The sequence below is a fragment of the Apaloderma vittatum genome, unplaced genomic scaffold, assembly GCF_000703405.1.
Source record: "Apaloderma vittatum isolate BGI_N311 unplaced genomic scaffold, ASM70340v1 scaffold25383, whole genome shotgun sequence".
Classification (NCBI taxonomy): Eukaryota; Metazoa; Chordata; class Aves; order Trogoniformes; family Trogonidae; genus Apaloderma; species Apaloderma vittatum.
This window is the reverse complement of record NW_009710318.1, coordinates 13889-40395: the sequence shown is the minus strand read 5'-3', so window position 1 is coordinate 40395 and position 26507 is coordinate 13889. Positions and strand designations below refer to the sequence as shown.

The window sequence follows — 26507 nt, the reverse complement described above, 5'->3', positions numbered from 1 at the left end:
AACCGCTTACTACTTTTTGGAATAGTCAGAATGAAACTTTTAGGAGAAGCTGGCCAGCTGGCCTCCTGTGAATTGGATTTTTATAGCAGTTGGTATAGACAGACAAAAAAGCATGCAGGAATAAAATGCTTTCCTAAAAGCTGCTGGAAATGGGGTGTTTTGCCTCTGCTGATTTAGAAGCACACTGCTGACTGTGCTGAACTGTACTGTTGTGGCTTGGGAGAGGGGAGGAACAAGCGGGAATACAAGGAGAAGAGAAATGTCTCAGTGCTAATGCTGGCTACAAAAACACCTTGAGATAGCTATAACTGAAACACACACCATATATATATGTTTGGAACATGTATCTAGATTACACGTCTGTACATACACTCACACACACGTTTACTTTGGACCTTTATGCCTGTGGATTGTCAGAGAGACTGTGTGGAGATACGGTTCCTGCTGGGCATAGCCCTGCTGGCCCATGGCCCTTCTTGCTGGCAGTGCTGGCCTTAGGCCGAGGGCATAACCTATTGGCTCTGCAAATCCTCACTCTGTAGCAGCATCACACTTTAATACAGAAAACGAGGGAAATAAATCAACTTTGTAGCCTAAATGCTAGTAATTCAGCACCATGACAGGATATGGGGACAGCTGGGCACAGGAAGGCATGTGAATCAGGAGATACCAAAAGAGGCACCATCAACTTGGCAGCTAGTCAATGCAAAGAAATAGTTATACAAAAAAGGAAGCCGAGAGCTCATTGGTATAACAGAGAAGCTGACATTTTCAACACACAAATTGCCCCTAGATGCGTTAAGTAAACCGAGATACAGAAAGGGAATAAACTTTTCTAAATACTTGTATTTGTGGTCATTTTTAGAGTACCTTGCATCAAGAACAGGTGACTCTTTTCTATTTGAAGTTTGTTTGCATTTTTAATTGCACTGCTGATGTCCTTTTAACACAAAACCAGAGCACTCTCTGCCCTACGCTCCCCCACTCTGTTCTTCAGCAACGTCACCCCAATCCCGCAGACAGCAGCGGAGCAGGGAGGGGAGCGAGTCCTGAACAACCCATGGAAGTGGAGTGAGGAGTTCTCAAGACACTCTGATGGCATCCACCCTCATCCTAGAGCCTGATTTAACAGCACCCTTCAGAACGTAGTGATCTTCGAAAAGCAGCCTGTGAGAGACTGAGAAACTCAGTAGTCTTACGTCACATGAAGTGAAGGAGTGCAGCTGAGGAACTCGGTGCCAAAAGGATGGTGTCATAAAATACGAGACCTCTGAGATTTGTATTTCCAAACAGCTTCACTTGTTTTGACCTTTCTCCCAAAAGGCTAATCCTTTAGCAAACATGTTCTACAATACAGTGCTGTTGCCGGCTCCATTAATTTTTTTGCAAGACCTTAGTATAAATGGTAAAATCAGAGTAATATGTAACATGAATTGTGTAGCTTCTCTCCGTATTACTGGAATATTTAGGTCTCTCAAGTGACATACAATAACTGAGAATGGCTTGGAAATCAATTACCTGTCATCCAAGAGAAATACATAATTTCTGGCTCCCTGTATAAGCACTTTCTTGTTTGAACAGTAAACAGGTGAAGTAAAAAATACTGACACCCACTGTGTTTTTAAAGAAGGATTGGATAGCACAGCAATGGAGCCATAGCAACTGAAACTCCAGGACACTGCACGCATGAAGAATTAGGTAGATATAACTCCGGGGAAGAGCTGTGGGAACTCATGTGGTTTGGATCTTTGAGGACGCGTTTCTACAGACGTTGGCCAAAAGGTTGTAAATTTTAATCTTCATTCAGTTTGCAGTGAAACAAAAGACTCATTCATTGAAACAGAAGTGGCTAGGTTTGAGAGTGCCAGGATGAAAGTTCTCTGGGGCTGCTGGCAAAGGTGGAAACCATCATGGGGGGTGAGGGACAGCTGTGCCCGTGGAGAGAGGAGAATGGGTCACGTAACTCAGATGGACCAATCATGGTACTCCTTCCCAGGATGGTCAGTATATTAGGGCCCCTAAGAAGAACCCTAGGACTTTTCAATGCTTGCTGTGCTGGAAGGATTGTCATCACCTCTTTGTTATCTCTCTGTGTGCTGCTGGTGTTCCTGCCTCCTGTTTTTGTGCTACAGAGGAGCACCGTTCGTTGTGAAAGGTTGTCTTGCCTTCTCTTTTTGGATGGGAGTGGCACAGCTCCTTTTCTATTCTGTTTTGTTTTGGGTTTTTTTTGTTTTGTTTTGTTTGGATTTTTTTCTTTTTTGCTATCATTGAGACTGTGGGCTCAGGTGCTCCTGTCTGCTGCCAAGTCTAGTCTGAGACTTCCCTGCTCAAGACCTAGTTGTCATCTGGCAATTCTGTATTAACATATTCTTTTGTATCATTGAACATATTGTATACTTGCATAATAGTTTAACATCTATATATATAGTTTAACATCTTCATTGTTATTTTTAGTATTATTTTTCTTTTTTATTAAACTGATTCAAGTTTTTTTCAGCCTCAAAGTCTTTCTCCGTGGCTCCCTTGTTATCCTCCCTTTGGAGTGTGGTGGTGGGATCACTGAGAGCATTTGTCAAAGTTTAGTGGCCACTCCAGTCTTAAATGTCGACAAGAAGCTTCTCAAGAAGGGTAGAGGTTAAAAATCTTATCAAAGTTACTGAAAGAGGTTTTGAAATTGTTCCATTTGAACATTAAGTGAAATCTGCCTTTGTAAGTCAAAATTAATATTAACTAAATCTATAGTGGAAAATAATGGAAGTGATCAAAATCAGCACAAAATAGTAAAAAAAGAATAGGCAAGAATGTATTGTAATTGAAAAATAGTTTCATTTTCCTTTCCCATCTGTGGACGCTCTTGGATTTTGCCTTTCATCCATTTGCAACATGATTTCTTTTAAAACTTCAAAATGCAACCTGGAAAAAAAGTCTGTTAATGACCCTTTATGTCATCCCTTAACACCTCTTCAGTGTAACTGACCCAAGCTTCACTGCCAAGAAAGAACAATGTCAAGGTAGGGGAGTTTTCCCTCCATAGCCTTACAGTGTAGTTTATAGTTATCTCCATAAACAAGACCTACAGGAGGAAATCTTAAAAGAAACCATAAAGCTGACTCTGCTAGAGAGATCATGTATGCGCCAGTTCAGAAGCCTTGTCTCTAAGGAATTTCTTTCCTCCTTACTTTTCCGAGTTACAAAAGAGTCTGTAAAAGTATGGGTGGTATTACATGTGGATCCTATGCAAAAGCAAAACTTTCTCTGAAGGCTCCTCTCAAGACATACAGTACAGAACATCAAATCAATTATTTTTCTGAGCACTAGAGGCAGGTCCAGAGGATGGACCTGCAAGCCATATGACTTTCAGTCTTCTTGCACTCTGAGGAATCTACATTCTCTTAGTTCTACTTTCAAGCTCTTTTTTATACCTATGGATTTATGGGCCACTCACTCTTACATGGTTTATAAGCTGAATCTCAGTTTCATGGTCCACAGGCTTTCCCCCTTTATAACCTGCAAATAAATGAGGAGGACTAGTGAGTTTCATGCTGGATCTTTCCTTCAGAGAGGAAGCTAAGATATCACAGAGCAGCTCTAGGAACACACTTTGTTTCTGCTCTTGCAGCTTAGAAAGTTTCTAGCTCTTTCCATCAGCTCCTTGCAACTTCCCAGACACTCCAGGTGGAAAGCCCTTGACATTTCAGAATTTTGGATGTTGGTAACCCTTGCATCTCCTCCTCTGCTGAAGCCTCTGTTTCCAAAGGACCTGCAGCTCATTCTCTCCTTGACAGCTGCACTATTTGCATGACAGAAAGGGCTGCCTATGGGATGGGTATTCACAGGGCATAAAAAGGTATCTCCAGAGACCTACCATCAGCAGCCACGTTCCCATATGCATCTTCTCTGGGATGTGGTCATTGACAGAGGAGAGAGATGAACCAGTTCATTAGACAGCAACAGACGCAGATGCCTCCCAGCTGTGGCAGGAACAACAGACTCCAGCAGAGCCTTGCCTGATGATGCTAATGTAAACTTTGGGTTCAGAAGCAGGAGAAATAGTGAACAAATACCCCAGATTCAACTGCTGCAGCAACCCTGTTATGCACATTGTGGCACGGGACGGATCAGGTCTATAAAACAGGTGTCAGCTCCTAAGGTTAAGCCTTTTTCTCGATTTCAGAATAGTGGAGCTTTATTTACCTCCCTGGTTTCTACTGTAAGTGTGGAGTGGCATATATGTGGGTCACCCTTGTGCCCCACTGTTGACTATTAGAGCTGTCACATTTGGCGTTGACTTCTTTCCCTGCTGCTGTCAATGTCCTATTCTGGACTTTTCAGCCACCATCCTCATTAGAGACAAAATAAGAACATAAATACCTGATGACGTTATTAGTCCTTGATTGCTTATTCCAGAATGAAGTAAAGGAACCATGATATTAAAAAGAATAGAGAAATAAAAGAGGAGGGGGGAGGAAATATCGGATAGAAATTGATTCATTCTACAAGTAAACAAAGAGATTATGGCACTAAGGTGATTATGCTGCTTAGAGGTTATAAGAAAACGAGCTCTGTTTTAAGTCCCTGGGAAAGACCAGAAATGAGAACAGTGGTGACAGATACTCAGGAATTTGAAGGAAGCAGAACTTAAGGAGGTTTCAGATTTGTCACATTTAAACACTCAAAGTTGCTATGGTGGAGCAAAACAGCACTTGCCACTAAAAGTTGCCAGAAGCCATAAGTGCCCCTCTGAACAGGGCACTAGCCATTATTATTTATGTGTTTGGATGGGATACGTAGCCATTCTTTAGAGGCCTGGAAGAAGTTTGCTTTGAATCTGAAGCCCTCTGCAAATATGGTGCTTCAAAGTGCTGATCTCTATGTTTCAAAAATGTTGAATTATTTATATTTCATTATTTCATATTTTTAAGGTTTTACTCTTACATAATAAGAGATGGTGGAGCATCAAAAGTCTCTGGCCAGAGTCTGGTGCCACAGAAATAGGAAAATGAAAAGTCTTGCCATTGCTATGCATGTGTGGGGGGAATGTCAGTGTGGTTTGGATCAGGCTGTTACAGCACACTCTGCTCTCTTTCCTAGTGACATCTTTTATGTACTTGTTCTTTTTCTTTTATATTTTTATTGCCTACTAAATGGTTTCTTTTGGCTCTGCTCTGTGAGATCCTCAGTGCAAAGGAAACAGTTCTGTTCAGTGCAGCATTTTGAAAACTGCCCTGATGAGGAGTGAGCTGGTGCCTCGCTGGCATCTAATGCCTGTCCTGATCTTGGCTGTGAGTCCAGAAATTAGAATTTCTACTCAGTCATTGCTGAAGGTATTGATTTACTTTGTGAAAGACTGGAAATCAGAAAGAAGCCCTCATCTGCAACAGTAATAAAACAGGAACTTTTTGGACAAGATGCAGAACTTCTGGCTTAATGAACTGGAAAACCCATCTGCTGGTCCAAATGCTGTACTCGTATGTTTTCAGCAACAGAATTACTGGAATTGTATTACAACATAAGCCTTTCCTTCTGCCTGCTAAGTGTCAATGGGGCACTCACTCAGAGGTGCCTTTGAAGTGATAGACCTAGGCCACACAGGAATTACCAGTCTGGGTCCAGCCAAGCCCTGTCCTGTCTCCAGCAGCTGCTGGTGGAGGTGCTGGTACATGGCACACATGAAGAAATCCATCACGTGGGACAACCTGCCACTTTCTTGTCTTTCTCTTCCTGCTTCATCCACCTTGGATGCATTAGCCATGTACCCTCGGTCAACCTGTAAGATGTGTAGCTCTCCTGCTCAGCTTGGACTTTGCCAGCTCTGGAGAGCATGCTGTGTGTGTTCAGTCTGCCAAATTTGGGACTACTTCCTGTAACAAGGAACCACTCATACTGGGTGCTGTGACGGCGCTGCTCCACAGGGCGGCTGGGATTCACCAAGACTTTATCTCTGGGAAGGAAACAGTACCACCACCTCCTGGGAATTAGTATAGCAGACAGAGGGAGAGTCAGGATTATCCAGGGTGGAGATAATAGACTGTCTAGCGAGAGCACCTGGAAGACTTGTAAGAAGAGTCCTTTGATGTTTAAATGGCAGAGACTGACTGCTGATAGTAAACTCGAGGTGACTCAGGAAGACGGTATCTGGATTTGTCCCGGAAATGTGACTGTGACATTTGAGACTACCAAATGAAAATGACAGCTTTTAACCTGCATTTCCCCTAATTGGAATAGATCGTGCATTTCATGCTAGAAATGTTCTGACCATTATCTGCTTCTGTGTTTATTACATTTTGATGTGCCTCTGGTAATGGCTTTAATAAAGTGTCTGGAATAGAGCCTGTTAAAAGAGTTTTCTTACATTTAGATGGTCACATACCATGTGACTGACTGTGGCAGAGATGAGCATCCCTTTATGACAGAGGATTTCTAACATGAAACCAAGAATATCAGGAAAGACCCTACTATAATCTGAGCCACAGAAGTAATTTCTGTCCTTTGACTATTTTTGACTATAGGAATCAAGGTCCTTTTAATCTACATCAGCAAAGCGTGCAGCACGTTCATTTTTATAGTGCTCACTTTCGGCTAAAATGAAATAGCTCTGTGACACGCATCTGCAGTTTATGGAATCTTGCCGGATTTAACGGGCAGAGGGAGTCATGGGGAGTGTGGGGCTGTGATTTTCTGAGTAAGGGCTGTGCAACGAGCCCCCTCCTGCTTGCTGGTTCTGTAAGCCAAGATGCAACGAGGAGAGCCAAGTATTCACCAGATACGAAAGTACTGGGTTCATTTGTCTTTCACCTTCTACGTCTGTGACATGCTTATTCCTTCCTTCATTTTGGAAAATGACCTTGTGATCCTTGCTTCCAGGATCACACTCTGGTTCCAGAGCAGCTGCAGAGAAGGCAGTGAAGAAATCTGCTCCCTGCTATTAGAGGGCAAAAGCACTTTCAGGACAAAAAGCAGGAATCTGCTGAAACCTTGCAACTTGCCACCTCAGAGAGAGATGAACTTTATCTAGCTATGATTAATGCCTGCCTTGTGGGCATGCTTGCTCTATCTTTCATTTTAATAACGGATTTATAAAGCCTGTGACTTAGACTATAATTGTAAAATGGCTTTTCTGGCCCTCTCCCAGATCTGTGGTTCCAGAGGCCAATATCAGAATGTGCTACATAATTTGGATCGGATACCCTTTGGTTGCAGTTATGGTCAGTGCAATCGCAGCCACGTACAATGGATTGCCTGGGAAATGAAACTGGTCAGGTTTATAGCAGAAAGCGTGCGAGGAGGAGGCACAGCGCTGTTCTGAGCGTAGTTAAAAGCAGAAGAGAGGAGAATAGTTAGCTGGCCTGTTTCAGTGTGCTTGCGAATCTCTACACACAGGGGGTGTTGAAAAATTTAACAGAATTACTGCTAGGGATATATCACAGCCTACATACTCTGTAAGCTCTTACCTCAGTTTAAGTTCAGATATAGATTAATTTAACCAGATAACTTGTTCATGTTATCTGGAAAAGCAGGCTTACATCTTTCTAAAACTCTCAAATTTCTTTCGACCTTGGATTTCCTAAATGTCTTTTGGCTAAGCCAGCCCAGCCATGCTGGGCTCAGTACTACAAGCGAGACAGTAAGACTTGTCATTTACCAGAGACTTGTCATTTACCTGAGTCCACATAGGGTTCCCCCTTACTCTGTCATTAATAGGATCTGGACATGTTACATCATGTCCTGACATGAACAGGGTGACATTGAGGCATTACATTGGCAGAAAGCAGATCTTAGACAGAAGACGAATAAGGCCTTTTGAGAATCCTGGGTTTATCCTCATCTAGGAGAACATTTGTAATTATTTCCTTTCCTGTTCATCTGCCAGCCTGTGCTTCTACATCACATGCTGTGTTACTTAGGTTCATGGTGAGATCCATGAAGGGGTGAGAAAAGCATTCCCCTGATGTCCTCATCCTTCTGTCCAGCCTTCCCTCGGCAGGTACTGTGGGACCACAGCCCTCCTCCACAGGGTGCTGAACAGTGGTTGCAGAAGTCAGTGATTGCCAGTTAAAGAAAACCAGCAGATTTTAGCAGACACATGTCTCAACATTGACTGTGGCCTCTGTGGCATAGGCACTGTGTTTGCCTGTTGGAAAAGCACCTAGTGCAAGCTGCTGCTGTGCATCAGGATTTGCTGGATGCTAATTTCATACAGATATTAAGCAATAACGATACTTACATGGCTACGTAAGCTAGGCAAAGGAAATACAGGCTTAGTTAATGGAGATTTAATCTAGCATGCACACTATGAGAGGAAGGGAATTAGAAGTCAATAAATAGAGAACAAAAATACATGAATGAACAGCACAGCAAGGAAAATGTGTATGGACTTGAGTTAAACCAGTGCTGAGCATGGGAGAAAGAATTAAGATGAAGAAGATTAAGGTCACATCTCCTTAGTGCTCATGGCACGTGTAAGATGATGAGTGCATTAATTAGCTCACTGCATCTCAGTAGCTGAAATAGTTGGTAGGTAGGCTGAGCCATAAACCAAATATTCGCAGTATATGAGAGAGGCTGAGCAGGCAGCTTCAAGATTACACGGGAGAAGGGAGTAAACAATCTCAGCTGCCCAACAGGAAAACATGTAGCAGAAAAAAATCTACCTAATATTTCCTGCTCTTTGGTTTTGATGTGATTTTTATTTTATTGCTATGCTTATTCCATAAAAATTTAACCTTTTCTCATCAGGATCAATAATAGAACATGCAACAACAAGGGTGAACATACCAAGTCTAGGGTATGTGATCAATGCATTCTTAAAAGAGAGTTTTCCCTAATTATAATCTGTGTCATAACAAACTACTTGATTAACACATCATATCCATGTTTACTCATGTTCACTGCCAGAATGGGGTTACGTGAGACTTATTACAAATCAGAGCATCCCCAGAGAACTTTGAAAATTGAGGTTTTTACATGTGTTAGAAAATGGCTCACAATCACATTTAATGTATACGTAAATCATCCTAGAAAGCAAACCAACAGAGACAAATGATTTGGCATTGATGAGATTCATTAAATTTCTCATGAAGATAATATAAAAAGAATTTGAAAATAATCCACTAACAGCACAAATGAACAAGCTACAAGGAATAGCTGGATTTTTCCACCTTCACACTGAAATCTTAAGAGGCTCACACCAAATTAAAAACATAAATTCATATTCAGGTACCTAATGCACTGATTTTTCCAGTGGGCTGAAGACTGTCACCACCCACCGATTTCAGAAGGAATTATAAGTGATCAGATTTTAAAATAGAGGTAGGAATGTTAAGCATAGCATCTCTCTCACACAGGGCATCAGCCATGGTGGTATTCCAGCCCTGGAGAGAGCCAAAAAACCTTGCTCAGGGGGATTTTTGCTGTTTGGAGTTGGGGACAGCATCTGCCTATGGTTGTGGAGGAAGGAGAATGTACCAAAAGCTAAGAATTTTAAAAAAAATTTTAGGTGTGTGGAGAAAGAAAAGGGCTGTCAAGGGCGTTTCCTTTATCCTGAACATGAGTGGGATGGAAAGTGGCGTAAGGGGAGCTTGGAACTCATCCCACAGCCCCATCCTCCCACACGGCCGGGGCTCTGCCTGCCACGAGGGCGGCCCGGGCGTGGCGGCGGGGGACAGTGACAGGCCGGCTGGGACACCAGGTGCTGTGAGCACCACCATGCTGGTGGGCTGGGGCTGCCTCGTCCCCCCTCCTGGCGCTCCAGCTCTGTTCAATGTGGGGGAGAGGATTTTTTGGAGCAGTGCTTGCAGACAGATGTTTGAGAATAAGCAGCCTTCCTGCTGCGAGAAGGCAAACAAGCTGGGGCCTCCTCCTGGACACCGCGCTTTCCCACTGAAGCCCACAGGGGCAGATGTGCACTATGTAAGGGGATTTCTTCCCCCCAATTCAAGGACATGACTCCACATTTACCCTAGAGCTAGAAAGTGCAAAATCTGTGGCTTCACTTTCCTTTTTTCAAGGGTCTGTATCAGATCAGGAGAGCTCCTGATCTGCTGGACACTGGCTGAAGACTGTCTAAAGTAAACTTTGTTACCCCTCTGGGATATCCTTGCTCTTGCAGGGTAAAGAGGCTCTACATACACATGCATACATATGTACATCTATGCACACACATACCTATATGGACACAACCATAAGGAGACATTTCCAACAACCTTCATTATAGGTTCACCACTCGTTCCAACCAAGTCATTACAGTTTTACCACAATCTTCAGTAAGAGTAGAGACTCCAGCAGCAGGACCCCAAAAATGGTACCCAAAATATCCTGACACCTCACCAATTGTCAATAACACAGTCATTCAGAGTCACAGTGCCCGCAGTATCCCTATTCAACCCCAATCTGCAGTGTACACAACGCAAAATCTGGATCATTTTACTGTAACTGTGCACTGGGGAAAGTGTGTTAACTTTGGCTCTGTCAATACCACACCTACACACACAACTAGAATGAAGAGCTTCAGTGGTTTGGCTCAGCCCTTTCTCAAAACTTAATGCTCTGTGATGAAACTGAGAGAAAGAGAGGTTACTCAATAAGCTTAAGCCCTTGAGAGGGAAAAAAAATGTGCTCAACAGTAGTTCGTATTGTTACTAATTTTAGTGTCACATCTGAATTTCTTTTCAGACTGTTTCTCAGGAAGAGTGACAAGAGCAGCAATGTGGTCTCAGCCTCTGAGGTGAAACTATTTGTTCAGAAACCTGGGAAAGGCGATAGTTGTTTTGCTACCCTACTTTCTTCCACAACCCTAGCAGCGAGAGCGCCACTCCTCCGGCAGAGCACTGTTAGTTCAGTGAAGGGATCTGAAGACCATCACTGATGCAGAGTTGGGAAAGCACCTCTGAGGTGTCCAGGTGACACCAGTTATCTCCTAGGGTTGCTGGCTACTTTCTCAGTGCCTGAGAGCTAGTCAGCTTTGCCATGCCCATGCTGGGGCTACCCAAGAGGTACAGCCTGCTGAAATCTCCCTACAGTGCCAAGGATTTAGGAGCTGAAGAGCTGCGGGATGAGATGCCTGTGGGGATGCCTGCTGAAGGGATTCCACAGTAGGAATGGCAGCTGCTTTGCTCATGCAGAAAGACCAGTGGCACACAGTAGCAGAAAGCAGGTGATCCTGTCCTCTGTTGTAACTCATCCATGCTTTCGCAATGAGTAGTGCTGGGCTAGAATAAGCAGCTCTATGTGCTGCAGGTGAGCATGGGAGAGGCACCAGGTGTGTTGCAAAAACCAAGGCAGCTATTAGGAATCAGTCAGGCATACTGAGGATGATGAGGACATCAGCATGATTTGTATCAAGTCTAATGGAAAAAATCGATTAATTCATTCTTGGAGAAGCATAAGATAAAATAATAAATCTCGTTTGGTCCCTGCTGTTTGAGTCTTTAATTGCCACCAGAACACAGGGGTGGTTACAAACTGTGTCCTTACAGAGCAGGGAATGACCAGGTAAGCATGTACTTAATCCTGGACATGTCTTTCAGCTGTCTGTATTTTGTGAAGCACAGAGAGAATGTGTTCAAGGCCTTGAGTGAGTTGAGTCAGTGCTAATGAGCTTATCTGCAGAAGCGGGTTAGATTAGCCACGATAAACCTCGTTAAGCTGGACTTGCATCTCACCTGCTGCCACCAGACCTGCAATATCCTCGGTGTACCTGTGTTTGTGAGGATGGATCCGCTCAGGCTTTACCTCCGAGAGAGAGGGAGAAGAACCATCTGCTGGAAACCACACACAGATGCTTATGCCTGTTTGCAGGACAGGTCACATGCCTCAGCCTTTTTGTGGATCTGACCCTGTGACAAGCCTTGCCCTTCCAGGAAGGTGCACCATCAGCATCACTGAAAATCAGTACCAGCACCCCTACGCTAATTTAGTCAACTTAATTATTAAAGATACAGAAAATAACACTAGCAAGGGATCAGCAGGGTTTGCCAATTACTCTCTTTCCATTTGGTTCAGCAACGTTGCTGGTGAAGCCAATTTCAGGTGACTTACACCAGCCCCAGCTCTCATCTTCACTGACCCCAGAGCTGCAGCGACATGAGGTATTTTTGATTTGAAAAGAGTAGATGAATTGGGCGTTCGGCTCGTGGGTTGAGGACTGGATAACATGATGACAGAAGGGCTTTATAAACATTTATTATTCAAAATCTCTTCTGCAAACGGGAATACGCCTAGGCAATTATCTTACTTTAGCTGCAGATGGGCAATTTTGATGCAATTATTATGCACCTTCTGTACTACAAAGCTTTCAGCGCCATTCCTTTTGAAAATGTCTGAATTAAACAGAATGACAAAACTAATGAACTATTGCATCTTTTTCCTGTCAGCTGCACAACATCTAGTAGGTGCCATCAGCATGTTTCATGCGGAGGAGCTGCGTGGTCATGGCTATTAGCCCAAAGGCATGCAAACACCAAGATTCCCGCTGAAGGGAAATGCATCTGCAGCCAGTCAGCGGCTGAGCTACTTGAGGAAGGATGAGTTGCCATTGCATATTCGGACATGAGATTGATCCCAAGACATTATTTGACATCTCTCTCTCACACATTTCCCTAATGAGATGTTTCTGTGTGTGTGTGTAAAATCTATGTTTTATTTACTGTTCTGTGCTAGACAAAAGGCTCTTGGGTAACGAGACTCCAGATACCAGCAGCATAATAGTGGAAAGTGTCTGAAGCTACACTAACAGAGAGAACAGTTTGTTTTTTAGCACAATTGCTATGGCGGAAACACATTTCTCTCCAGTTTCTTGAAACCATTTGTCTCTGGTTTCTTGCAGCAAACATATCCACAAAGCCAGCTGTTTTTTGTGATTTTTTTTTTGAATCCTTAAAACAAAGTTCAAGAAATATAAAGCAGCAGACAGCATTTTGCAGCTTGCAACACAGAAGTAAGGTCCACAATTAACTATACATATAACCGGTATAATTTTCAAGAGAAATGGCCACATTACAATTCCTATGATTCCTGTTGATTCCTATGATTCCTGTTTATCTAAAAATAAAGCCAATTTGCCATGCGCTTTTGAAAAGATCCCAGGAAAACATCTTTAGCAGTTTGGTAAATTTAATTTTTACATTCATTCTTGTTAAGAAACAGATCTGTTACCATATGAGATAACTGTTCCTGGTATGATTAAATTTTCTCTAGATAACTTCCAAGTGACTTGTTTGGACCTCTGTAACGGGGATGGCTGAGCCGCACCATGCCCTGAGAACCTGCAACCAGCCACAGGACTCAACGCATGAGCAAAATTAGGGTAAGCACACTGTCCATTGAAATCATAAAGGATTTATGGATTTAGCTTAGCTTATAGAAGAGCTACAAGAACTATAATTCATGCGAGTGTCACATTTCAGTGGAGCTCATGCAATCCGCTCCCCCAACAGGCCACACGTGGCCCATCATCTCTGATTCCCAAGCATCCACAAATTGCTCTTTCAGGCCCTTCTTGTTTTTAAGACTCCTGAAGGCCCAGCTGCACACTGGCAGGACCCAACCTCTCTTGTTTCAAACACCTCACTCATTCTGTGTGATGCCACCTAGCTCTTTCCTCACCTTCTTCGATCCACACATGATTTAGCTGATCTTTATCATATCCCCGTAGAATTACGCCTTTTACATGATCAGGACACCAACTCTACTAAACTAGCCATGTGGAACTTGGCAAGGAAGAAAGTAATGGCATTATGGGAATTACCTGAAACTACAGAAGAGCATGGTTGTTTAAGCTGTTTGAAAAAATCTATGAAATTGATAGAACTCTGTTAAATGCTATACAACTTTTAGAGGGCTGGCCTTAATTGCTAAAAATTTCATAAGCAAATGCAGGTCTGCAGGTACATTAATGGAAAGCAGCTGATCATTTGGCTGTATGTAACTGTATCCTCTTCTGGGTCGCTATTTTTCAACATGAAGTTTTTCTACTTCAGTTCTCCAGAATGAAAAGACACTTTTAAAAACATAATGTGGGGGAGTAGAGTGGATTTCAGCCTGGTCAAAGCCTGAGTTCTGCCCTGAAAGAAGAAAAGATGAAACATATCTAAATAGGTATTAACTTGATATTTTTAATATTCACCGAGCCAGAGCCTTCTCTGACAGAAATCAGCATGCTGTCATGGGACTCTGGAGTTGTGCTAACTAGGGTCAAGTGCTGACCAGATCCATCACATTTAATATAGAGAACTTCATGAAATACTGAAAATGCTAGGTGAAAATTTGTCTGATTATTAAAAATAATTTAAGGAGAAACACTTAATAGTGGGCTAATACATTATTTTATTGTTAAAAAAAATTCAGGGTTAATAAAAAATAAATCAAATTCTCAGGGTTTGCCTGAGGACAGACAAATGTTTAAGGTGGCTCTGGCAAAAAGGGGCAAACAGCAGCAGGTACCATTCATGCCAACACGTTCTAGTACATGTAATTTTAGGGTATCTAGAGACAGCGCATTAAAAGATGCAATAAAGTACACATAAATTTAAATAATACTAGTTGTCTCAGTGTCTGCAGATCCCTTAACTATTAACAAAATAATAAGTAGATAGGATGTGGCTCTGCACTGATTATGTTGGACTAAGGGACCTCCATCCCCAGGTCCTCAGCAGCCAGGATTACTCCATGTTTTTGTGAGCTGATGTCCAGGATATCATGGTGAGATGGTCAGACAACAGCACCATTTGTTAGATGGTGTTAATAACAAACAGAATTAAAGAGCTGTAGCTTCATTTTTATTCTAGGTACTATTAAGAGGTACTGAAAGTAGAGGTGAAATTCTCACTGTTTTCTAGGAGAGCTTTTCAGAGATGATGAATTATCCTTCTGTACTTGGAAATATATAGTACTCCAGCTGAAAACATAATAAGCTTGACTAGTGAAGAAAGCTGTAGTTTCAGTGCAGGATACAATTTTCAGCTGGCTTGGCTGGCCTCTACAATAGATACAGTGAAGAGAATTACGTTTAAAAAACCCCAATATTTTGGCGAAGCAAAAAATTTTTTATATATAATGCAAGGGTAAATGCTAGATGACATAGGAGAAGAGAGTCCTCCTGTAGTGAATGTGCTCGGGCTCCTACTGTCCAAGGGTGCCTCATGTTAACAAGGCATTACATTAAGGTTAATACTGCTCTGTCACTGAAGGGACATCCATGATGACTTGAGATCCCTGAGGTTTAACATGCATCTGCTGAAAGAGATAGGGTATCCCACCCCTCATGTAAGGCCCATTCCCCTTGTGGGAGTCTGAATGTTTCACTGAGGCAGTGGAAGGTTTTCAAAGATGGGAAGGAAACGCTGCAGCAATCTCTAAGTGTCTGTGAAATACGCAGCTTCAGTAAATAAGTAAACAGCTCCTCAGCTCCAAAGAGGAAGAACATGGTTTATAAATTAACAAACCACGAACATCTGACACCAGCTCCACAAGGGAAAGTGCTCAGTGGGAGACATGAAGAACAAGGAACAGATGAGGCAGCCACAGTGGACTTGATTAGTGTAAGCTTGCTCAAGACAGAAGACCCAAATGATATGGCAATGACCATAAGGCCATAAAGTAAATGAGGCTCTTTCCTTTAAACTTGTTGAGTTTTAGCCCTGACCCAAAGGACTGACAAACAGACCAACAGGAGGGTTGTTTCTTTCCCACAGCTGGGCTGAAGAGAAGCAGTCTTCACTAACTGCCACCCAGAGCTGGTGAACAAGGTAACAACACCAGAATTTGTTTATCTTCTCCATTTTGGATTGGATTCTCCATTTGCAAAGGTGTTTTAGCAGTGGAAAAGTCAAAAATGGTTGTACCTGGTTGTGCAAGGACATAAATGAACCTGTCTGCCCATCAGCTCACATCTCACCATTGTTTCCCAATGGATGTTCACAGACAACACTATGAAGCTGCTTGACAAGGTTTTTCAACTTATGATGCCCTGTTCATACACCTATGTTGCTGCCAACCTTCACCTATAGCTTTGACTTAACAAGCTATAGCTATAGCTTTGACTTAACAAGCAAGGGTGGCCAGCTCTTGCAGACCCGGACTGAATAGGATCTTCAGCCAGGTACTTGTACATTTATATGAGGCTTCCTTTTCATACAAACACAAACAATCCTGGGAAATCTGGACATGGTCCATAACCACTAGGCAGCTGGACAAAAAGGTTTTTTCCACTTCTGTAGTACTGCCAGCCTCCAACACTTCCCACTGTATCATCCGTCTTTATTGAGAGCTGTTAATTATAGCTACGAAGTCTGCTGCCATACAGGCACTTTCTTTTTTTTTAAAGCATCTTTAGAGGTAGCTGCCTTCAAGATATTTTGACACAGATCTGAAAAAAACCACAGAATTCCTTATCACTCCTTTCTGAGTTTTGTTGTTGTTTCTGTTTCTGTTGTAAACAACACAGGAGAACCTGTCTAGGATAGTCCCTGTTCAATGAGCTTGTGCTCATTGACTGGGTGTCAAGGTACTTGATGTAATGACCAAGGTAAAACACTTTCTGCAAAAAGACCAGCTATGAACTGTCTTCTTCCATGTTAAGATGTTCAGAAGAAGAGCATATCCATGCTTGCCTCAGCTTTCTGCCTCTTTCACCACACAGTGAACATGATCACACACTCTTTTCCTAGCCCCTTTTTACCTTTGCCAGCGAAAAAATGCAGTTACTTCTCTTTTTGTGCATGCAGGTCATGCCTGGAGGCAGGGAAAGGAGGAGGAGGAGGTGATGCCTTGCAGTCCCTTCATCCTGGCTTTCTGTGGTTCCACATTCTCAGTCAGTGCAGAGAGATCAGCATGGGTAGGATGAGTACAGGTGGATTTGCTCCTGAGAAAAGCCCTAGCAGTGTGGAAGCTTGGCAGCTTGCTTTACCTAACCAGAGGAAGAGCCAGTTAATAAAGTGCAGTTTAACTACTCACCAGAGATCGGTCAGTGCTGCAAGACATGGCGTTTTTTTTCCCAACCAAAAGCCATTACGTAAACACATTGTTTCACAACACATGCCCTGTCTGCAGGTAACAAGAACAATTACTTCTCTTTACAGTTCTTGCCTCAAGCACTGTTACCTCACAGGAGGCTTATAATGTAATTATTTTAGAGCATCTGTTTAAGCCACAGCAGAGAAGACAAAAAAGTAATGGAACAAGAGAATTACAGGACACCACTTAATTCAATCATCCTTGGAATGATATTGCAAACCAGGCTCAAGATTAAACAACATGTGTTTCTCCTGATCAGGCAGTACCCAATTTTTATTCTACATTAGCATTCCACAAAGGTCCAAAAGCCCAGAAGAAGTGATCCTCAACAGATAAAGGCTCTTCAGATTAAGGGAAAGCTATTCACAGGGCACAAATGTTAAGCTCTTTTGAGAACATCATGTCCTGAAATACAAACGCAATCTCCAAGTATAAATTAGGAGGCTAAATTAGAAATGACTGGTTTCCTAAAGAAGGACCGATGACCATCCTCTCACAAAGGCAAAAACCACAAGCTCTCAAAGGCAGTGTTAGCTACCTGAATACAAGGAATTAGCAAACTAGACAAACAGAATTGTCTTAAAGGTGTTTCCAGGAGATGTGAAAGCTGGGATAGGTTTAGAAAGGGAGGTAAACACATGCCAAGCACCCTATGTTCCTGAGACCACCATGCAGGCTTTGCACTGTGACAGCTACCTTCAGAGAATTTAGGAGGCATTAATTTGGGGCCATTCTGATATCCACTCACATCATGAGTCCACCAGAGGCACCAAGCATTTGAGGAAGAGAAAAACTACCACCTGGAACACAGGCCTGGGAGCAGTTTTTTAAGCTTTTCACTGGCAAACATCAGGAGGAGTGCCACCTTAAGTCTAGTTAGGCACCCAACTGAGGTGGTGGTGGACTCTCAATAAGAGCTAGTTTGGCCAACAGACTCTCTCTTTCTCCTCAGCCTTTCCTGCTGTTTACCTTACATGCCTCATGCTTGTGCCTCCTCTGTAAGTGTTTGCTCTACTCTTGCATTCTGGGAGGAAAACAAGCATTTAGGTCTAAGCCCACAGTGCTGGAATATGCAGTGTGGCACTGAGGAGCTAGCTGTGGCAAATTTCTTTGCTAATCTAATCACTGGTACCACCTTCAGTGTGCAGAGAAGAGTTATGTGAACAGGAGGCTACTCTAGAAAAACTTTGGAGCTAGAGGATTGCCTATTTTCTCAAGAACAAGCAACCTGTAGAATATATTTTTGACAGCTGAGAAATTTTTCATTCAGGAGCCACAGAGAACAAGAAACCATGATATTAATCTTTAACTTCCTAAAAAACCAAGTCTCCCCAAGCAAGCAGCTGAAATGACGACTTACGCGATCACCTGACAATAATGCAGCGTAGCTCTATTATGTCAAGGCAGCAGCAAGAAAACACCTCCAGAACTCCCATATCCCCTACCCCACATCCCGCGGGGACACATTTTCCTTTTCAAAAGGAAAGAGACAGCAACTACCAGAGATCTCATCAGGAAGAGGCAGTTACTTAACTCTGAGAAACAGAAGCTAACAACAGCATCACCCTGAGCTCTGTGGCTTGGGCTTCAGATTGAGCTCCATGATCAAGCTTGATGCTGTACGGACAGCAGGTTGGACATTGGACAGACATCTGCCAGCACTGTCCCCACCACAAACACCGTGCTGTTCCAACAGAAAGGCTTCACTGCTGCTCTTGCTTGCTAAAGGTACAATTTGGCCTTGTCTTCAGCCAGAACCTCTGGAATAAAAGTGCAGACTGGGTGAGAACAGCCTGAGAAGTGATACAGGGGCCCATCAGTAACACATCTTTCAGGCATCTGCAAGAGACGTGTAGGTGACCACGGATATGATAAACCTCTCGTACAATATCCATATCTTGTAACTGATCACTTTGATACCAAGCAAAGGTTAAGTCCTGACAAACTGTTATAGAGATCAAACCGATTTAATTTGGAGTTACTCCTGGATTGTATCTGTCTAACTAAGGTGAGAATCAAATGCTATATCTTTTAATTTCAAGAGTTCCTTTTGTTCTTTGGTTGTTGTTGAGTTGGGATTTTTTTGGTTGTTCTTTGTTTTTCTTTTTCCCAACAAGCTAATGGAAACTTGTAAAGTGAATTTATTTTGAGGAACACAAAATAAATAGGTATTATTTTAAGGCTAATGTACTGAATTAGACAAATAGAGTTTACAAACTGAAGTTTTTTGAAAGAAAACATGCTTCATTGGGTGACATTTGCTAAAAACACTTGCATTCACCATGTCTTGATACATCCGTAGCATATTTATGACTCTGTTAATGCTGCCTGCTCTGGTGGTGAAGCTCCTACCTAAGTAGTAGTATAAATCAGTAGGATGCCAAAAGTGAACCACGCTGCAACATTTTAATGCTGCCACGTAGGAGAGATTCACGAATACAAAATGTTGAAAAATCAATAGTAAGAAAGCATCCAGACACACCAAATCAGGCCCTGACCTTCTTCCCCCTCAGAGCTTCCTCGTGGCCAGGCAGTTGGTCACCAGCGCTGCACAGCCGAATTCCCCGCCTGTTGCAGAAGAGGAGGGCAGTGCCCACGGTGCAGTGAGTTGCACCTTTGTATGGGTCCAGATCCAACTAATGGACCCGACTCTCAGAATTACTGGGGATGAGGGGCTAGTGCCTCGTCTCCCTTATACCAGCAGAAATACATGTGAAACACATTTAGAAACTGGCCCATGTCATCCAGGATACCGTGTGAAGCTATGACACTGAAAATTTCTGGACATTGAAGTGCTAAGTCTTGATACTAAGCCCACATGCATATGAAGTACAAGTGACTCTTGTGAAGTTACTGTGTTGGTAATCTGTTATATCAGTCCTCTACCACTGTTGCCCCCAATATTTTGAATAAGTTTCGAAGAAATAACTATATTTTGGTGTTACCTACAACTTTTTTGTTTCTTTTCAAAGAAAAATATTTAAATATTGAGTGATTAGTGGCAGGTAATTTCAGGGCAGTAGAGAGACAAAACTGATTCAGTGAAAAAGAACAGGTTAAAATACATTCAAACGTAGTTGCAGATCAGTGCAGGTATGTGTGATGATCCTTTCATTCACTCAATGCATCAGGTGCATTCAAGGTTGTAGAAGAGATTTACATTTAGCTTCTGGCATTTTCTTTACCCTTAATGCTTTATGAAGTGAGAATCGAGATCTAAATGATAAACAAACAAATAAATAATCAAGCAAACCCTTCTGGAAAATCCTAACCCTAACCCTAACCCTGCCCTTTCCTTCTAAAAATATTTTTAAGACTGTACCATCAAAATAAACAAGCTTTCTGAGGTATTCCCCCCAAATGTGACCACAACTCTCCATTATTCCCCTAGTTGGCACACACAGAGTGAAGCTTTACAAAAGGTGTGTTTTGTCCTGCCTAGAGATACACAAAGCTAAGCAATATCTTACAGAGGCTTTAATTTAATCTTTCATGTAGCCAGGGAGCTTTAAGCACTAGTGCTTTTAATTTATGTTACCTCATAAATTAATAATGTAAGTATGACGGAGGGTAGCTCATCAGATTAAATGTGTCATTTTATCAAGCAGTTTGGAAGCAAAAAGTATGAAGCCAAAATGAATTACTCTTAAATGATCCATTAGGCACATAGATCATTACATGTGTTATTTCTGGAATGGCCAATGGTTGAAATGAATGATAACTTAGTTACTGTAATTTTATTTTCAGCTAGTGAGCACTTGCAAAAGAAGTAAAAGAGCAGCACTGACCCTGGCGTGCTTGCTCTTCTGTGGCTCAGCATCGTTGCCCACACATGCAAGGGTGTGTAGCACCCTTGGTGGCAAACATGGGACAAGTTCTCCCTGAGCAGTCTATACCCGGGCACAACTCTGGCCCTTGATGGAGCTGCACAGGGAGCCTGGAGCTGTTTGGCCATCAATGCATGACTTTTGGTTTGCTTTGCAGAGTGACTCTCTCCCCCATCTGATAGCATAAATAAAAAGTTCCTACCATGCAATATGGGTCAGTTAGAAATCCTTAATACTTTACATTATGGGCTAATACTCAAAATCCTATAAAGAAACTGAATAAACTTGCTCTTAAATTTAATGTGCTACGATAAAATTTTGATGGCAAACTTATTAAAATTATAGGTGCTATAAAATGGGAAAAAATATCTGTTCAGCTTTAAACTGGTTTGCATCCATGACAGGTACATTGTCCTGTGAGACGACACAACATACAGATTCATATATTTAGAGTACAGTGTATATATATAGGTACAATACAATGGGAATTTAAAACAATAACAAACCATATAATCTGTATAGAAGGGACTATACATCTGTTCTTTTTCATGCATTTTATGATTCCCCTTTTGTATAATTTTCCTAACGGCTTCTGTTCTTTACATGCTCTTTGGCTGTATAACAAGGTACCCCATAGTATGTCTGCTGGCTCAGGCCCTGCAAAGCCACCCACTGGGGAGGAGGTGGTGTGAAGGCACTGCCTGTGCCATGGTGAGGCGAGGCTGAACTGCCAGAAAACATTAGGTGCCTGTGGATTTTAACAACCTGTGTAGGCAAGATTTGAGAATCCCTTCCTTTACTACCTTGCTGCTAAGGTGACTTAGATGTTTTATTTTCACTTTCTCCCGCTACCACCTTTTCATTTGTCTTGTTGCAAATTCCTACCAGAGAGCTCAGATAATTTATAAAATATAGGTGTAGAAGAAAGATAAAAGAAGTCGAAAGTTGATGATGCAAGTTCTTGTTAGTTCTAGGTCAGAATTGTCTTATTTTAACCAAACAGAAATCCATGAAATGCCTCCAACTATGCCTGGAGTGCAAGCTTTCCAGGAGCTTATCATATCTCACATAGAACTGCAAAGACTGTATATGTCTTTTTCTCTTTATATGCATAATATATAATATTAAAAAAGTGAGAATAATTAAGAGAGGATGCTGGAATGCAATGCTTGGGTTTTCTGATGTATATGCATGTGACATCTCAGCTGTAATGGAGCAAGCAGATGAACAGTATTTCTTTTCACAGAAATTCTTAGTGCAGCACCACTGAAAGGTCTCAGTTTAGACTGTGGACATGCTAGGCAGACACTACGTAAACACTTGGTAGGGGACAGTCTCCCTGCTCCCTAAAGGAGTGTCTCATCCAACTGAACAGAGTGTGCAAGGAAATCCGGAGTCTGCGGTGACTTGCTTAAAACCACAAAATAAATCTGCAGTAAAGCTAGGCATCAAAGCCATATCTCCAAATACACAAGTCTATCCTGACACCAAGAAAATATTCTGTAGATTAACTCTATTCAATCTGCTGGTCACACAAATGCATGTTCTTTACAAGCCTGCTGCGAGCTTACTTGTAATGATGTCCCCCTGCATCCCAAACAGGCTGCAGGGCATGTATCTGCTCTTCAACTCAGCCATCATTTCATTTAATGGAAGTCACAAAACTACCAACTACATCAATTAACTGCAGCAACAAAGGGCATAATGCTCTGGTTTTAACCCCAGGGATCTGGTGAACCACAACTACTCACCCCAGAATTCAGCAGTATTTAAACAATTATCTGAGAGCAGCTGGAAGCAAAAATAACAACAAAGAAACAAAAATGTAGTTGGTTTTGGGCTAGCATTTGTTATTGTTTCTAGATGAAACTGTTGCTTTTTTTAACCTTGGTACTCCTCTCATCTCTGAAACAACCATGTTTGCTGTGGAGTAAACAACAAATATAACCTTAAGTGCAGGAAATATGGCACCTTATGAAAATGCTTTTAAATCTTCTGGATACTGCTCTAGGACCTTCAGTGAACAGTGAAATTCCTTTATTTACAGCCCCTGAATGATACAGAAGATGAAGAAAGTGTTACAATGGCTAAGCAGCAAATTTTCAGTTTTTACAGCCTTAACCCCAGTCACCTGAGGTAGAGCATCTCCTGAGTACCCTGCTTGCTTAGATTTTTCCTGTGGTAAGTTTCCACCTCGCTGCTGCACAGCTGGGAGCTGAGAAATGTGTACTTCTTACTGTTTACTTTCTGAGCTACTTCATTAAAAGGCTGTGAGCCCCACTGTGTAACAGAAGGGGAAAACGATGTTCACATCCTTCCATGTACCGGGGAAGCTCTCTGACACGGGACATCTTGATGGCTGAGTCATCCCATCTGTCCCAGACACCTCTCGGGCCAAAACGAGACGAGCTGGGGCAGCACCCACCATGAGGCTGTCCTTCAAGCAGCCAGAGCATCCTCAGCCCCTCGTGGAGGGTGGGCACTCAAGGCTTCCCACGAGTGCTTCGGGCTTTGTGGGTTTGGCTTGCTCTAAAGACAAGGTGTGCTGAAGACAAAGTGCTGCCTTTGGTTATGACTGCGCTTCCTCCCGGAAATAAACACAACAGCTCGAGTTTAACTGGGATCAGAGCTTGGCCTCCGATGTCACGGGCATAATGCCAGGAAAATACCGCAATACTTTTTACTTGGCTATTCAAGGCACTGCACTAGTCCTGAGTCTGGAAAAGAAAAGCTTACTTAGCTTACTCAGAGACTGCCATAAAAGTCAGCTGTGGGTAGAAGAAGAAGATATTAATAAAAAGATTATGTTCACAGAGGTTTGAACAGAAAACTCTTGAGAAGTAATTACAGAAAATGCAGACTTGGACCATATGACTGGTATGTATTGGAAATAAACCTGGATTTCTTACTGTTCGAGTGAAATTGTATTAAGACTAATAACATAGCACCTAGGACGGAGCACACAATGAATTCAGAACTTTCTTTAACAAACCTAGAGAAGAAAACAAACACAAGGTTGATTTAATTGACCAATTTGAACAAATGTCCACTAGATATAGAGCAGCATGCAAGAGCCACAAGTGTAAAAAAAAAAAAGCTCCCATACCTGTATCTTTGCTTTGGAGACTGCTTTTCAGCTGACTTAAAAACATGTCCAAGATAATACAAAGGAAAGAATAAAAAGTTCCAGTTTGTTGCAAACCATGTTAGAGTGAAGGGTGCATCAAATTTCTTAAAGGTCAGTTTTGCCAGCTGGGTTGAACCTGACCAAGAAGAGCAGACACCCAGGACCACGGCCACACCCCAGAAAATCTTCTTGAGTTGCGTCACGGAGCATTTCCAGCAACAGCGGTTCACCCTTCCACCGCCTTCCGCCCCGGCTTGCATCTGTGCTTCGGCTGGGGCAGGAGACTCCCGGGAGCGCTCATCCCCTGGGGAAAAGAAAACACAAGGCTTACTGAGGAAATCCAGCCTGCATTTCAGTTTTCAAATCCCAGGCCCTTCTGAAATCACGTGGAGCTTTACCAGCAGAAGAACCCACCAGATCTTGCCACAAAGTGTCCTTCATTTTTTTTATCATTGCAAAGCCTCTTGTTCAACTGAGGCATAATTACAACTCGAATAATGATTATCACCTCCAGACTTAGAAGCCACTGGGTAAAATGGAAATGAAAATTACATATTGCTCTGATGTACATAGAAAGGCTTAACATCCACTTAAATTGATGCCACTCAAATTGTTAGGACACATACATGAATGAAAAATATGTCATTGAATTTAGTAAAGCACAAAGCGGATTACAACAACGTTTGGATTTATTATTGTCTTGGAAAATGCAGAATTGGGCATTTTATGGAATATGGTGTTTCTTAAAAGGAGAGGGGTGAGAATGTGTTTAATCAGTGCAACGTAAGTACCACGATTAACACTGAACTTGGATCACCAGGCATTTCAGTGATTCATAGAAAAACAGCTCTCCTGAGGTTGTAGCCAGATGACAAAAATTAGACCAGCCCACAGGCTGCCCTGGAGAGCGTCTCAGACTAGCAACTCTAACATTTTTAGCTTGAGTCCTGCACCAAATGAGACTGGACTGGAACTTTGCCCTCGTATAACTGAGCCTAGCATGCTGCTGGAAATCTCTCTCCTAAAAAAATCTTGCCCCTTACATCCTTAAACATGAATTGTTATAGCCCTGCTATGTATCACTATCAGCAGTCTCCAGCTTGTGGATGAATGAGCAAAGTGAGGTTAGGTGGTTCAGTTCCTAGGGAGATAAAAATGTGCTGGCAGACCTCAGCAGCAGATCACTGCCTTTAGGGCTTTCACCTGCCTTCCTTATATTTACCCCATTTAACATCTGCTAAAGCCGTCAGTCACCCGCACGCGACACTCAGCAGTGGTTTCTGTGAAAGGATGACTTCAGTTTAGTTGGTCCATTCATGTGGAGGATGAAATGGTAATTCATATTGAAAGACAGGAACCTACAACTTTGAAAGTGCCCAGAGGTCACTGCATGCATTGGAAGTTGAAAAGAGAAACAGAAGTACAGCCAGGACAACAAGAGACTGTATTATTGCCAAACATTTATATATGTTCAAGGCAGACTAAGAGAGAGCCACACAGAAAAACTCTTTCCTTATCCTAGTGAGCATCAGTATTTGGAATAGAAAAGCTCTTAAAGCCTCTTATTTCAGGTTAACCTGAATTTGTATTTATATTAGCTAATAAATGAGTAAAGAAAAGGTTTCCTCCAATGGACAGAACTATTTAATTATTGTTTTACAGATAGGAAATGCATGATCTGATCTAAGTACCATTGGTTTGCCTAGTAAAGCTGTATTTTGTAATGGGAAAAACTGTGGCCTCTCTTTGGTATCTTAAAATCTAAAAAGGGCATACAATAGCAAAGGTATAGACATGAAGTCTTTTTGAGTGGCTTTAAGAGAGATGGGGATGTTACTGATCTCTCCACTTATTTCAGTTTTCAACAGAAGATTGTGTGGGCAGCTTCCCACGTAACAGCAGATGCTCCAGCAGGCCAACGAATTATCCCAAGTTAATGTGGCTTTGTATTAAACACACAATGGAAAGGTTTCAAGATACCTGCTAAATGTTAGGAGAAGATAGAATCAAAAAAGCTGCCTGTGAATTCTTAGCTTTTAATATACTTTCTTTGTAATACATTGCTTGTTACTGGAGCTTCGTGCCTCACTCGCTGCACAGATCAGTCAGGGTTCAGTTTACTGAGCTGCAGTACATCCATTTCTATTAACTTGACTACTCAATGAGCAGCTGCCAGCGCTCTCTTTGCTGCCCATCACACAAGTCCTGCAGTGACTACAGAATTTTTCATTTCCTCTCGGGCTTTTTGACTGGGTGTTGTCACTGCAACACCAAAAACTTCACCCACTCTAATGAAGCTGGTTTCATCCTTCCCATGGACCACAGGGAGTGCTGGGCACAGAAGAAAAGAAACCTGGCAGCCACAGTGCCAGGTGAGAGTTTAGGAGGGGGTTGTGACACTGTGCCAATGCAGGGAAGAGCCCTCCTCCACTCACGGTCTGCATCTCTGCAACTGCTTGGAGAGGCAGGCAAAAAATGTTCCTCCTTCTAGAAGACATATAGCAAGGCATCCACTGTTCCCATCTTCTCTGCAGTGATACCCT

The 26507-nt window shown here is 42.3% G+C and overlaps 1 protein-coding gene across 1 annotated transcript in view; it reads right to left on the bottom strand.

The window, feature by feature from the left end:
* SLC35F3 (solute carrier family 35, member F3) overlaps positions 1 to 24262 on the bottom strand; it is a 47904-nt gene extending 23642 nt beyond the window's left edge. The window contains exon 1 of the mRNA XM_009867265.1: positions 23944 to 24262. Within this exon, the coding sequence (XP_009865567.1) occupies positions 23944 to 24224 (281 nt within the window). The 5' untranslated portion in view covers positions 24225 to 24262. The remainder of the gene's footprint in view (positions 1 to 23943) is intronic.
* Positions 24263 to 26507: the final 2245 nt, after the last annotated feature.